The sequence below is a fragment of the Macrosteles quadrilineatus genome, unplaced genomic scaffold (genome assembly GCF_028750875.1).
Source record: "Macrosteles quadrilineatus isolate MER2022 unplaced genomic scaffold, UCM_ALF_1.0 Scaffold_1__1_contigs__length_201487025, whole genome shotgun sequence".
NCBI classification, from domain to species: Eukaryota; Metazoa; Arthropoda; class Insecta; order Hemiptera; family Cicadellidae; genus Macrosteles; species Macrosteles quadrilineatus.
This window is the reverse complement of record NW_026542594.1, coordinates 77,903,398-77,918,132: the sequence shown is the minus strand read 5'-3', so window position 1 is coordinate 77,918,132 and position 14,735 is coordinate 77,903,398. Positions and strand designations below refer to the sequence as shown.

The following is a 14,735-nucleotide window of genomic DNA, read 5'->3' as shown; positions in this document are numbered from 1 at the left end:
TTTTCCTCCAGTGTACTAGTAAATCAGAGTTCTAACAACTGTACTCAGTTGGTTATTAATGTGGTTATATCCAAACTTTTTTAATTTGTATTTTCGTATTATTTACTTAAAAATCTGCTCTTATGTTAAACAATAAGTAAATGCATATAATAAAACAAAGTAATTTTTGAACATAAAATACGCTAGCACGTCACACACAAATATTCTTCAACAAAAATCACATCCACAAATCTGAAGGGCAGTCCAGAATTTAGTCTGTAAATTGTATCCGTGTTCTTGAGTAAGTTCAATGCTAATGATTTTGATGAGATCTAATTTCGTATATATCTTTCACTAAGGTCAGATTTTGTCCTTAACTGTAGGCAACTTAAGGTCTGATGTAGTTCTATTGGTGACATACCAAGGTGCATTTGTTATCTCCTCGCATTGTCGATTGGTTTTGGATAATTCTATATTTGAAGTACTCGCCGAGCCCATAGTTGCACTCCGTATGTCCATATTGGTTTCAATATAGTTTTATATACGCATAGCAATATTTAATTCTAGAAGTTTGATTTCTTCCAATGAGCCAATTTAACTGATTAGATTTGAATTTAGTTGTTGCCGTTTTCTCCAAATGTGTATTTTCCATGTTAATTTCGTATATAAATGGATACCCAAGTATTTAACTTCATTTACTTCAGGAAGTTGGGTGTTGTTTATTGTGACAGTAGGACAAGAATTTCGATTTAGAGTAAAAGAAAGGTCAACAGGTCATTCTTGTCTGTTTCATTAATTTTTAATCTCCATGTTTTAAAGCAATCAGTCTAAGAAAGATGAACAGATTTAGTTTCATTAATTTTGAATTTCCATGTTTTAAACCAATCAGTAATTATGTTGAGATTTTGCTGTAAATTCAGAGAAGCTTGAACTGGATCACGATGAACGGTCAAAACTGCTGTATCATCCGCAAATGCAGCAATTTCTACCAACTCATTTTCAGGGAGGTCTGCTGTGTATAGAATATACAAAAAGGGCCCGAGGACACTTCCTTGAGGAATCCCAGATTCAATTGGATGTAGGCCGGTAAGAACATCTTCATATTTAATTTGGAAAGTCCTATGTTTTGAAGGTAAGATTTCATAACGGCAAAGATTGAATGAGGTAAAAACATTTTTACTTTATATAATAAGCCGACTTGCCACACCTTATCGAATGCCTGACTAACATCTAAGAAGGCAGCTGAGCAAAATTCTTAATTTTCCATACATTTACGTAACACTTCAACAACTCAGTGAACTTGTTCTGTGGTACTGTGTTTCCGTCTGAAACCAAACTGATGCGCAGGAATCACATAATTGTCAATTAGCGCTTGAATCCTTTTCAGAAGAAGATATTGACTCCTTTTTTAGGATTGTAGTTTTGTGTTAAATGAAAAATGTTATAGTTTGGCAATGACAACATTGCCAATTTGGTAGTATATTCGATACGTACAAGATATCTTTGATGAATTTGATTTATTTATAAAGTCAGTTTAGTCTTGTCAACAGTTAAGTAATTTTCAAATTTTTGCCACAATGCTTTTAAATCTTATAATTTGTATCCATTTTAGTGCAGGATTTAGCGATTGAAGACTTTATTTAACTTGATTGAATTAAAGACTTGAAGCTTGGTCATTGTTTTATATTAACGCTCCTTGTGACTAGATTGCACAACACTTCTTCAGCTACATGTTGACTGAGCGTCAGTCAGTCTCAGCTTCACAACAGATGTCAGCCAGCCTCCAATAATTAAGAATCTATCAATCACAATCACTCGTTTAAATGAGTCATATCGTTGCTTCTAGAAAAATAGAGTTGGAACAATCTCCACCATTACGAACGTTGCTTTTATACAGAAGTTTCGAAACATATATTTAGCCATCTTTATAATCTAGACAGATTTTGGCTTTACGGATAAATTATAATTTATTGATTGTCAGCAATACCGTTCTATTAGCTAAACCAATTTGTAAATTAAGGGTTTGACCCAACAAAAACAACCAATATGGAAATTGTAAGAAAGTGATATGATGCTCTACAAATAGATAAATTGAACTAATTTATAGATAAGTTATTTCCTATTTAAATATTATTAATTTTAATGGGTACCTCAATTTCAATTCGATCCACTTTCATCCTCGAGGAAGGGGTGGTCCCCTACTCCCCGTAGCCTGTAGCCACTATTCCGTAGAATTTCATTATTGCTGCCCATTATATATTCTAAACGTCAAAAACTATGAGCTTGCAGTTTATGTTAGTGTCCAGTTGTGTCAGTCCTTAATATTAAAACGAAATGTTGCAAATAATCTAAATGCTACGATATATGAAACTGGAGTAATCAGACGCACATTACACAGTTGACATTATTTAAGCGATTAAATGTGTTTTTGGTTTGCAATAAAACTAATTTTGTAAATGATAAAATGTGTCTTATCATGATATTATTTTAACTGTTAAACCCAATTAACACAACCGAGCAAGGCTTGGTCCCAAACGTTCCAATGAACTAAATTATTTCTTTTTTAAGTTCCACAAAATCAGCTTGATAAAATGGTTTGGAAAGAAATCGTAAAATTTTATGTTTATGGGTTGTAAATTAAATGAAACAGCTGGTCTATGCAATTAACTGGATGTTTGTGTCATGTTTATTTACATGAAATAGTTATTTGTGTAACTAGTGCATATAAATAATTAGTCTTTCAAACACTATACAACACGATTTTAGGTTCAGCTCGCAACACAAATAGGTGCCCTAGAGAAAGTAGTACCCGGTCCGTATCACTCTGCTATTTTTCCTCGGCAAGAAATGTGCTCCGCGACTTGAGAATATAGTTCCGTATGTTTTTGTAATTTGAAGTGGTTTCCGTGCCTGAAATAGTATATTACGTTACTAGTCCTGAAAATAAGTGTTTACCGGACGAGTGTGGTCGTTCCCGTGCGAGACGAAGTCGAGTACGGGATTACCATACGAGTCCGGTACACACATTTTGGACGAGTTACGTACGATAGTTTACGCCATACTACTTAATCCGTACAAATCCTTATATATTTCCACCAACTAAAGGACTAAAACTCACTAGTCATAACCTCTGAGAGAGGTTATGTTTTTGTTTATAACCACTAATTGCCACGCAAATACAGTATAATCAGCTGATTGGTGTCCGGTAAAACTCATTGCAGAACAGTATTACGCAATGAAACCCCATTTGAATAAGCTGGCGGCAAACAGCTGTTTTCTGGACTAAATCCTTGCGTGGGACGTTCATCAAAATAATGTAGTGTGGCGTAAACATACTTTAAAGGTATTTTCTTGTTTATTAAGATCGTAGGAATGTTTTAAAAACGTTTAAAAGAAAAGTCCAGAAAGTTCAGAAATACCGAAATGATAAACACGAAATGACAGGTTAAATTGTAGTTATAATAGTCAATCAGCTGCTCATAGTATTATTATCTTTAAGTGTTGCCAACCTATTTCCAAGCGTACACGGATTACGTGCATAATAGAACCACGCTGTTTTGTGTTGTTTCGTTGGAATCCTGATGTGCGCCAAAGTATAAACCGTACGACAAAGTATAAATATGCAGCAATTAGCAGCTTTCTGTACTATTAACAGTACAAGGAAGCCAACTTTGTCGGGTGACTGTAGGAAAAAGATGTTTTTGTCATAAAGCAGCGTAAAACAGCTGTTTTTAACATTTCCATTGTGGGTATACACATAGATAAAAGGAGTCTACTTCTTTTAATCTATGGTATATAGTAGCTCTAGGGATTAAAAGCCTTTTTGTAGCCCCTAGGGATTAAAGTTTAGCTGTTGTAAACTTCAATTGTTAGTAATCTCATGAATCGAAATGATAGAGGCATACCGGTATCGATTGATTTAATCGGTTGCTGCTCTTGTTGAACTCTTGTCTTCACGTGATGAAATATACTATTGTGATTCTTTATTTACATTAAGGAAATTTGTGTGGTTTTCAGAAAGAGAGGTAGGCCTATGTTTGGGTAAAGAAAGGTAGTAATGGTTTTGTAGAAATTGCTCACAGTTTTCTTTGTAATATACATAGTAAGCTACAGGGAAATAGGCTTGACTAAAATTGAAGAACTATGGTTAACTATCTTTTTCATGTAGCATCAATATCAATAATAATTAATGTTATTGCTACACTAAGGTATGATGTTATATCTATTGACATAAAATAAAAGTGGCTGTTTGAAAGTAAGTAGGCCCACACTTTCAAATAAGTTTGTCTTTTCTAATTAAATCATAGAATTACATCATTTTAAAACACGCCAGCACCACTTCACACACATCATAACATTTTCAACACATCTTTAATAAGGCAATGCACATTCCCTATTTCTTGGAAGTCTGTCCTATAATTCGACCCTTAAATAAGATCCCAGCCCCGGCTTCTTGCCATAATTTCAGGCAGATCAGTATATTGCCCGCATTATCTAAATGCCTTGAAAGAATCGTTCACTGCCAAATAACTGATTTTAACTGATAGTAAATTCATATTATTTTCCAATACCACTCAGCTCGCTTGAGCAATTGAAAATATTATTCAGCAAAATCGTGTGGCAGGCTTATTTATTTTAATATGAGTATGAACATTGATTATGGAAACAAGCTAGATTCCTTAGCCATTGTCTGTAATAAATAATAATCTACGCTCCTACCCAGAGTTTATTATTCTATTGATAGATATTTTGTATTAACCGTAGAAAAATTATTAATTGTTCATAATTTGAATAGTTTTGGCAGTTTTCGTTTACAATTTGACAGTTAATTATTTAAATGTGTTTTGATTAGGCCATAAAATATAGATTGATTTATTCCAAAGAAAGAGCGTTATGCACATATTTTTACAAATTTAAGGTATTAATTTCTACACCATTTGCCTCGTTAAATAGTTTTTAGCGATTTTCCCATGTGGGGAATAAGCTATTACCGTAGTACTCATGGTAAGACCTGGACCCGGACCGATTTAGTTTTTCGTTTTGAGGTCCCTAGAGGCAAAAAACCAAAATCAAATTCCGTTCAAATTCATAGTGTATATATTCCGTTAGCATGATAACTCGAGCAAAAATGGATAGATTTTGATGAAATTTTGTATAAACGTGTAAACCCACATTTATTCGAACGAGTTCGCAAACCAGCATGATCAGACTATGGGAACGGGGGTTTATGGGGGATTTTATGAGGTAAAAATTAGGTGTTCCCATTTTTAACCCAAAACCATAAAATTTAGCAATTTATTTCCAAACTATTTTGTAGAGAGCTTAAAAAAAACGAATAATTTAGTATATTGAATCGTTATTATGCGCCTAATGGTTACGCAGAAAAACACTCCGGACAGCTCGCCTTGACTACTTCCTTAACACCTTCCTACGTCGCGGACCTGTTTTCCTTCCTTCCCATAGCATTTTAAGATTGTAGATACCTTAATCTAATCGTCGTTAACAGTTCCCACACTCCGGACTACTCACCTTTACTGCTTCCATCACGACTTCCTACGTCACGGACCTGTTTCCCTCCCTTCCCATAGCATTTTTGGAAAACATTAAATTTAAAATTCCCATGTTATTCTTATGGGGAATAAGTAAAATGTTGTAGTTAGCTTGTTTATCAACATATTTTGATCAAATTTGGAAAATACATTTATTTATTACTAAACTATTAACAGCTGATCTTAGTCAGTAACAAAGCTACACAGATCATCTCACGCCATTCTACACTCATCCTTCACTCATATTTGGGTTAAAATACGCACCTAAGTGGCGTCCCCATCTTAATGATTGATAATAAAATAATAATAATAATTTTACAAAAAAAAGCTTTTATCCTCCTTGTTGCAGCAAACATAAGTACTTGTTAAACTAATTATATAAAAATAGGGAGTAAATGTGATATTTTAAAGGAATCATTTTAGTGTAAATCCAATCAGGCAAATGGGAATTCGCTTAGTCTGCATGTTTGCTGTGGTGGGGGTAATTAATCATACTTCAATTTCGGACCACTTATTTAATAAATCCTGATGGTTCTCACTCAACGATAGCTGCTATATTTTCACGAGTATAACTGCATTATATGCACGTTACACTTATATACGCTAACCCGACGCAGGACGGGTACTCTGCTAGTTCATTACACAGATTTGAAACCATTACATAACAATTCTAATATTTGAAGTTCATTGTTGGTGATAGTGAGTTAATGTTGTTCAAAGGTTTATTGCGGACATTTTCCACAGTGCATATTTTTGACTGCTACCTTCTGTAGTGTATTCCAACTTAGGTTGGGCGTTTGTGTATTGTTAGTTGTAATGTTAAGTTTTGTAAGTTAAGTTTTTTTTCACCTGAGGACGGGATCAGATTCCAGATCCCGAAACGTTGTGTATTGTTTTTTACAATCGTGTTGGAAAATGTCCTCAATAGACCTTTGAACAACAATTGTAATACTTCCGAAATATATAGGAATATTCAAACTATTTACAATATATTTCGGATGTCTCATGTTTCTTTCAGATTTACATATACATAGCCAATACGTTTTAAAATATATATTTAATATATATATATATATGTATACACATATTCATTTAGTTATAAATATAATCTATTATATCTACAAAGATAGTTTTCAGAATCGTAGTTAGTAAATTATTCCGTCAAAAGGTTTTGTTAATAATAAACGTCAGTGATGTGTTTATATAAGAGTAAACTGAACTGAGAAACTCCAGCATATCCATCAGGTTGATTAATCACCTGTGTTACTAACTCATAAAATGTCTGTCATTGTTTAATCAAATGGTAACTCTTGAGTCCTTGATGAGAATGTCGGATAAATCGTTTTAGTTGTTTGTTCATCGTGCCGCCATGAGCAACTCCATTACCGTTTCGATTGTTCTGCTCTGCACTTTAAACGTAAGTTAAAACTATCGATGGATAATTAAAATTATTGATTATTGAAATTAGAATTTTTTGGAGTGTCAATGTGAATGATCTTGGTCATAAAACTTAAAAATAGTTACTTACCAGTTAACCTAGTTTAATATATTTTACCAAAATGAAAAATACTAAACAAAAACTAATAGGTAGTTAATTATATTTTAAATAAACTTAAAACTACATCATTATATTTTAGTATTTAATTTAGCAAAACAAAGACTACATTATATGTCTCAAGTCAAATTTACATTAATTAGTTATTCGAAAGGCTTTTATTTAGACATATTTATAGGTAAAACATTCCTCCACGGAGACAACTGAGTTAATATAAATTTCAATTGTTGAATATGTTTTTTGTACTTATTAAAATCAAGTGTGATTATTTGTTTGTATTACTGTATTCTGTTTTGTTTATTTCAGCTTCTTAACCAATCAATAGTTTTATTAATACGTATGAAGTCAAACGGGGTGAAACCCGTGGGTAACAGCTAGCTATATAATCAATGTTCTTCGTAACAATTTCAAAATTAAAAAAAAAACCTCTATTCTTATTAAAATGTTGTCCATACCCCACTCATAAAATTACCCCAGGTACAGTCGTTAGTTAGTTACTAGAGCAAGATGATTATTGTGTCTATTCTCTTTAGACCTATATCTATTGTAGTTAGTTACTAGAGCAAGATGATTATTGTGTCTATACTCTTTAGACCTATGTCGATTGTAGTTAGTTACTAGAGCAAGATAATTATTGTGTCTATACTCTTTAGACCTATGTCGATTGTAGTTAGTTACTAGAGCATGATAATTATTGTGTCTATACTCTTTAGACCTATGTCGATTGTAGTTAGGCCCAGCCCTCCAAGACTGCAGCACTGTCTTGTTTCTGGGATAAAAAATATGTTGTATGTATTCTGAATGTACATGGGTAGTTTTATTTCATTTTTTCACTTACATATCACAAATCTTGCTGACAAAAATACAAAAAAAATTATGGTAAGATTAATAGTTTATTTTGCTGCAACATTTGTTTTAAAAATTAGATTTAGTTTTTACGTAAAAGATTAGAATTTTATGGAGGGAGATGTGGGATTAATTAACTGCAGGAATACTATTATGTTGAACAAAAGCTCTTCTCAAGTAATAACTCTGGACTTAGGACTAATTAATTTTAGTAAACAATCTCAATGACAAGGATTTTAATTTTCTTTCAAACAGCCTGATACAATAATAATAAGTTACAGTCCTGTAGTATTTTGTGCCGTATTTAGTTTGCCTCTGTTTTATTGAGTAGTATAATCATATTATTTAGGTCTAAAGGTTTAAAACACGTTAAATATTAACAGTAATAGAAGATGGAAGAATTAATTTCATACTAGGATTTGTCTTGTAATTCGTATTAATGGTGAATTAATTATGAATTAATCAGCTGGATACACTTGAATGAGTTTCCGAACCAGCAAGATCGGGTCATGGAAGCAAATCGGGTGTTTTGGGGGTGTAATTGTTAAAAAAATAGGGGTTTTTCAAATTTGTACCCATTTAACATAAAAAAAACAATTTTTTTTACAACCTTCAAGTAAGTAGAGTAAAAAAACTAAATCATTTTGTACGCGGAAGTGGTGTAGGATTAAAGGTTAAGGAGAATATTCCATAAGACTTTACTACCTACTTGAAAATGCATTTAAAACTAATTACTGCACTATATTATTTTTATGGACGAGAAGTAGACTTTTGTAATTTGCTAACTAACAATGTTGTAATATGCAACATTACATGCTACGTATTTACACATATGTAAATATACACATACACACATATGCACAAAAAATACGCATCTGTAGATATAGGCATATGTATGTGTATTATTATTATTACATATTTGCATGGCGTTGTGTTGTTGCAATGTTGTGAGTGTTTTGTTGTATGTTGTCTATTGTATTTGTGTGTGTGCTATGTTCTTGTTGTTTGTTGTATATGTTTTTGTATTGAGAAAATTTGGCTGTTGTATGTATTTCATATAAGCATATAACCATAAAACAGTTTTTCCCTCACTATACCAGCTTTATAAAGTTTCCTGTGATTTTTAACGAAGTACTCGTTTAATCTAATGTCATTTTAATAGGGTATAAATCTTGCAAGTTCAAGACAATAATTTAGTCAAAGATTACTTACCTGATTAGATTAGATTATTTACCTGTAATCATTACACTTATGTAGAATACTTTCACATTATGTAGTATTTCAAAAAGCTTGTTTGTGTATTTTGGATATAAAATGCAATATTGTTTTGCAGATGGTGATGCCATTCTTTTTTGACGCGAAAGACTCCAGCAACGCGTTCAGGGACTCCCGTTCTTCGCACATTTCATTCTTCAAGGGTCCCGACGGTAACTGCTACCGACAAGTGATCACTAACGACAACGGCAACGAGGTGATCAGGAATGAGAAGGTCGACTGTGCTGAGGCAGAGCGAGAGATGAAGGAACATCAGGCCAAGACTCAGCACAAGATCAAGCAGCAGTTCCACAAAGTCAATGAGGACATGAAAAAAACACAAAAAGCCATCGAGGACCAAATCAAAAACAGCATGAAGAGTTTTAACTTCTTCTAAAACAACGCTTTAAATTCAAACGTTTGGAGTAAATTATGTGATAATACTTACTTGAAAATAAAACTAGAATGAAACTGTTTTTATTTGTCTAGACCAAACAATATGTTTTAAAGTATAAAACCCGTATTACATGAGAATTTGTAACGATGATATGCTAAAATAGTTAGCTCATGATTCCATGGTAAAATGATAGGGGTATAATATAATGATTTCGGAGTGGTTGCCAAGTGGCTCATTTTACAACTTTGCAGGCAAAATTAGAATAGTAAACCCAAAATCTACTCAAAACTCAATTGTGAGTACTCTGTGAATAATGTTAAAAAGATCGATTCAGACACATCAGTTGCGGCAAGCAGTCAAGGTACATGGTGCAGTCACATCAGTAAAGCATTCTTTAATGGTTTTTAATTGCGCTATCTACACTCATCCTACGCAGTTCCGTCAGTAAATTTCAGATTCCTTCTCACCGGTATTTTTGTATTGTTTGGACGCCTGACGGACGTGTTTAAGGTAAGAAAATAGTTTTTTGTTTGTTATTTAAATGACTGTGTTTATATTATAAGTACTGTTTGTAACAATCAACTAGATGGACGATGAAAATTTTGTAGAATATAGTGTTAGCAAATAGTACCATATACAAATAACAAAAAAACCACATTTAACACTAATGGACCCATTTCATTTAGTGTTAACCCAAAATAACATGCATTTGATATAGGAAAATATTACTTTTTTTGTTATTTACACAAAAACAAAAAGAGATAGGAAGTAAGTGTACACACAAAGTTGTTAAGAATCGAAAAACCTATAAAATGATGTGCCTTTTGACATATGTTGCTATTTGAAAATTTTAAACAATGCATATTTGCAAATTTACAAAACTCAATTTTTTTGAAATTTTTATTATAAACAAACCCGTTACTTGTAGCATATCACAGGAAAGCTAATTTCATAACGAATAAGAACATTCAACCGAAGAAAGGCTGCATAGGTATAGAAAACACAGAGTTTTAAACACGGCATATTGATTTTTTCCAAAAATAACTGCCACCATTTTGAAACGGAAAAAGATAATTATTAATATCTGTGTTCACCAAAATGTCCAAACTGTCTATTAAATACCTTTACATGACAATGACAAAATTGATGTATAACATGACATGTTTAAGTTGGAAAATTCCGAGTTTATTGAGTGGTAAATAATTTTATCTTATCCTTCTACATTTTTCCGTAATCAATTTGAGACAACTTACGTGGGACTGTATACAGGGTTGAATGTGACCCTGTAGTAGGTACATTACTAATTTATGTACCTACAAACTAAAATTAAAATTAGTACTGAAAACAAATTTTATAATAGAAAATTTTTTAGACAAGTTAGATTATTGTTTGTCTATTCATGGAATACCTATTATTTCGAAAAGTAATGTTAATCGAGCCAAAACGATTAAAAACCTTTAAATCACAACTAATCAAGTCAAAATATTCACTGAGTTAAGTAAGATGTTCAGTGTGAGACTTGGATATGACTGAGGAAGATAGCCGATGTTATCATACTCGTTATGATATGTTACGATAACTCGTTAGAGATATACTCCATAAATCAACCGATAGTCCATCTCTGCAGTCCATCCAAGTTTACGCCTTTTTGTAGCAGCTTAACCGTTTTGTTGAATGGTTAAAGCGAGCCCTATTACACTTTCAGAAAAATTAGATATTTGGATGTTTGGTTATTTATAATTTGTTTTTTAATCTAGTTCGTAAACTGTGAACCCATCACTTAAAAATGACCAAAGAGGTAAGAAGACATGACTATTGCATACCTTTGTTGAATGAGCTATATTGACTGTAACAATAATCAACCGTCAGATGGTCAGAATTATTTACTACTCTGTCAAGTTTCAAGACGATGATGATCAACTAGTAAATAATTACTGGCTGTTGCGACTTTAATATTTCTAAATTGACATAGGCTATACAAATTTGAGCCACAAGTTTTGTGAAGCTTAATACCTATAAAATGCACGCAATAGGTCTGCTACTGATAAGTAAGAATTTCAGGTTTATTTGCATAGTCTTTAGGACAAATATAAAACTTCAAAATACGGGTGTTATTGCATACAGGTTAGTGATTTTAGTACCTACTAATAAACGGCACCAGCCAAAAAACTGACCCAAAAAGGGACCTTCTATTAGCTTGTCAACAACTTTTATTGTGTATAAGGTAAGCGTTGGGAGTAACTTCTCTATTTCGTGCGTAAAATCACAACAATTGCAGTAAGTTTTGTAACTTAATTTTTACAGTATTGAGGGTGTGTACCTTTTTGTTGAAACTAGAATAATATACAAAATTTATATCAAAACCGTCCGAGTCGTGTTCGTGAAATAGTAATTTCCGTTATTTTTTTGGGTTATGAGAATGGCACCTATAATAGTCAAAGGATAACAAAATTAATAAGCACCTGGAGGTACCTTGGAGTAGTATCTAAATACCAAATTTAATCAAAATCTGATAACATGACTGTGTAGTCTGTAGCGCAGTCACATCCACTTTACACATACATACATACATACATACGGACACACAGATAGATATCACTTTCACGCAAAACTGAAATACTAAAATTTTGACGAAAAAGATACTTTCACCCTATACAATGTATTGGGGGCGAAACTAAAAAGCAATACTTAGACATTAAAACTCCCAATTTATTCTGAAGATCAACATTTAGCATTATAAGAGATATGCGTATTTGCATAAAAAAGTGTATGTAATACGAGTATAGTGGTTTGGTATAAATGTATACTAATGTATATACTATATATACTAATGTACCATATGTATATTTAATGTATGCTAGGTAAACCGAATAGTGACTAACAAACATTAATATTTCCTTTATATCACACAGTGGCAGTAACAACCTCTAGCCCTCATTTATGTATTAGAGGTTATAACGGGTCGCATGCATTCATTTGTAAAAACAAGAAACAAGATTCCAACAACAGCCGATTTGTTCTATTTGCTGGAGATTGTATTGTAAACTTGATATCTTATAATTATTTCAACATTACCTTGCCTCCACGTCCAACCATACATACTAACTAATAATATCACTTGAAATATAAATGTATACAATTATTCTCATTATGACATATGTTTTTTTTATGCCATTGACTGTTATATAGTCATTTAAATTTAATGTTAGATGATATTCAACGACCTAATAATGACATTAGAATAATGCCAACTGGAGTGATAAAAAACAGTGTTCCAAAAACCACAATCGAAACGATAACAGATCCCCGTCCTCAGTGGTCAAGTCAGCATGTAAATGTCAAGTCATTTTAAAATGATAATTCAACTCAAAACTACCCTTAACACTCATTGTACTATATTAACTTTGAGTTCCCCACATCATTCATTATCTTGGAAAAATAGGGTGAAAAGAAAAAAATCTATTGCTGTAATTTTTATAAGATTGATTTGCTGTATTACATTTATAAATAAAAAAACTGTTGTTTGGTTTGATATAAAGTAAGATTTAACCAATCCAAATGAAAATATCTAAACATTGTTCTAGGAAGTAAGTGAAGACGTGTTGTACAAAACACACACTGCCATAGAGAAGCTGTCAGATGGCAGTTGTGTCAAACGAGTGACGATAACTAGGAATGGAAAATCTGAAGTAAAAGAAGAAAAGGTAGATTGCGAGTCTGCACTCAATGACGCGAGAGGGACAGACGGCAAAGACGAGGTTGTATTCAAACAAAACAATGACGATTTCGATAAGAAGATGAAAGAAAAATTAAGCGAAATTAATAAAAGTTTTTCTACCCAAAACGAGCCTACTCTGTCAACTAGAGAAGAAACATATACTGATGGAACCAACAAGACGGTAAAAGTAACTCGCGAAAGCAGTTCCATAGAAGAAACCAAGAAAACAGAGAAGATACCTGATGGTACCAAAAGATCCTTAAAAATAACACGAGAAAGCTTTCTCGAAGAAACTAAGAAAAGCGTTAGTCCAGAATCTGTATTACCTGAGGACTTAAAAGAACGAGTCAACATTCTGGACGAGAGCTTCAAGGAGCAGGCAAATGAAGGATCAGAAGGTGCGAGTTCTGAAAAAATAGAACCTGATGGAGCAGTACAAGGGAGTACTAATGGCACTGAACTATCTAAGGGCGAAAAGTCGGGAGCTTTGAGAGAAATAGAGGAATCAGATGGTGACCTACCGGAATCGGACGAAGGGGCTACAAACGAAAATATGGAACTAGCAGAATCTGAAGACAACTTCCTTACTAAGTTTGTGAAAACAGTTTTTAAAATATTATTTTATCCCTTATATGCATTAAATATTTTGTAAAATTTCAAGTAGGTACAGTATTTGGCGAGTTATTATAAAAATGTATAATTGATTCACAGGGTCAAATTTAGATTCCCTTACACTAGCAATGCAGACATATATAATCAGGTCTTAGACTGGTCTTAACTAATCATGGTGGAAGAGATAAAATATAATACTTAACCAATGGTTCTTTGAGGTGTAATAATATAGAGACACATAAAACTGTGAATAGTAATTTTCATTAGTTATAGGACCAACGTTAGCTTTTCCCATAGTCTAATTGCTCGTGATGGCACCTCTGTACGTGGAAGACGTGCAAAAAGTAAAGTAAATGCATTATAATCTTACATGTTTTAATGCAAGACGGAAATATAATTTCAGTCTATGTTACATATTGGGACATACACACACACTAGACAGTAGAACCCACTAGAGCTGGTTCTGTATATCTTATATACTGAACTTAGTAACAAATTCCATATTAAACACTAATGGGCATTTAAAAATACTAATTTAGAATTGGGTTATCCATTATTTCAACTACATATGCACACTAAATACAATAACAATGCTACCACTTTAAGTATTAAAGCTTGCTATAAAAATAGGAAATATAAAAATATGTTATTTTACGTGTAAATGATTAATTCTAAGATGGGGTTAGGATAATTAATTGGTTTCTATTTTATTTTGCCTTGCGTGGTTCTCTTTAATAGATTGGACTAGAGGTCGTGCTGTATAATTTGAATTTTTTCAAATATACAGGGTGTTAAAAAAAGGTGGGTGCATAATGTACGTAGTGA

The 14,735-nt window shown here is 32.6% G+C and overlaps 2 protein-coding genes across 2 annotated transcripts; both read left to right on the top strand.

Annotated features, from left to right (window-relative positions):
* Positions 1 to 6,820: 6,820 nt before the first annotated feature.
* Positions 6,821 to 9,659, top strand: LOC128983077 (uncharacterized). The gene is made up of 2 exons (XM_054402234.1): positions 6,821 to 6,945; positions 9,263 to 9,659. Exons 1-2 carry the CDS (start codon positions 6,898 to 6,900, stop codon positions 9,578 to 9,580), a joined length of 366 nt encoding a protein of 121 aa, XP_054258209.1. The 5' UTR covers positions 6,821 to 6,897; the 3' UTR covers positions 9,581 to 9,659.
* Positions 9,660 to 11,217: 1,558 nt separating this feature from the next.
* LOC128983373 (uncharacterized) lies at positions 11,218 to 14,172 on the top strand. The gene is made up of 2 exons (XM_054402634.1): positions 11,218 to 11,378; positions 13,165 to 14,172. Exons 1-2 carry the CDS (start codon positions 11,367 to 11,369, stop codon positions 13,948 to 13,950), a joined length of 798 nt encoding a protein of 265 aa, XP_054258609.1. The 5' UTR covers positions 11,218 to 11,366; the 3' UTR covers positions 13,951 to 14,172.
* Positions 14,173 to 14,735: the final 563 nt, after the last annotated feature.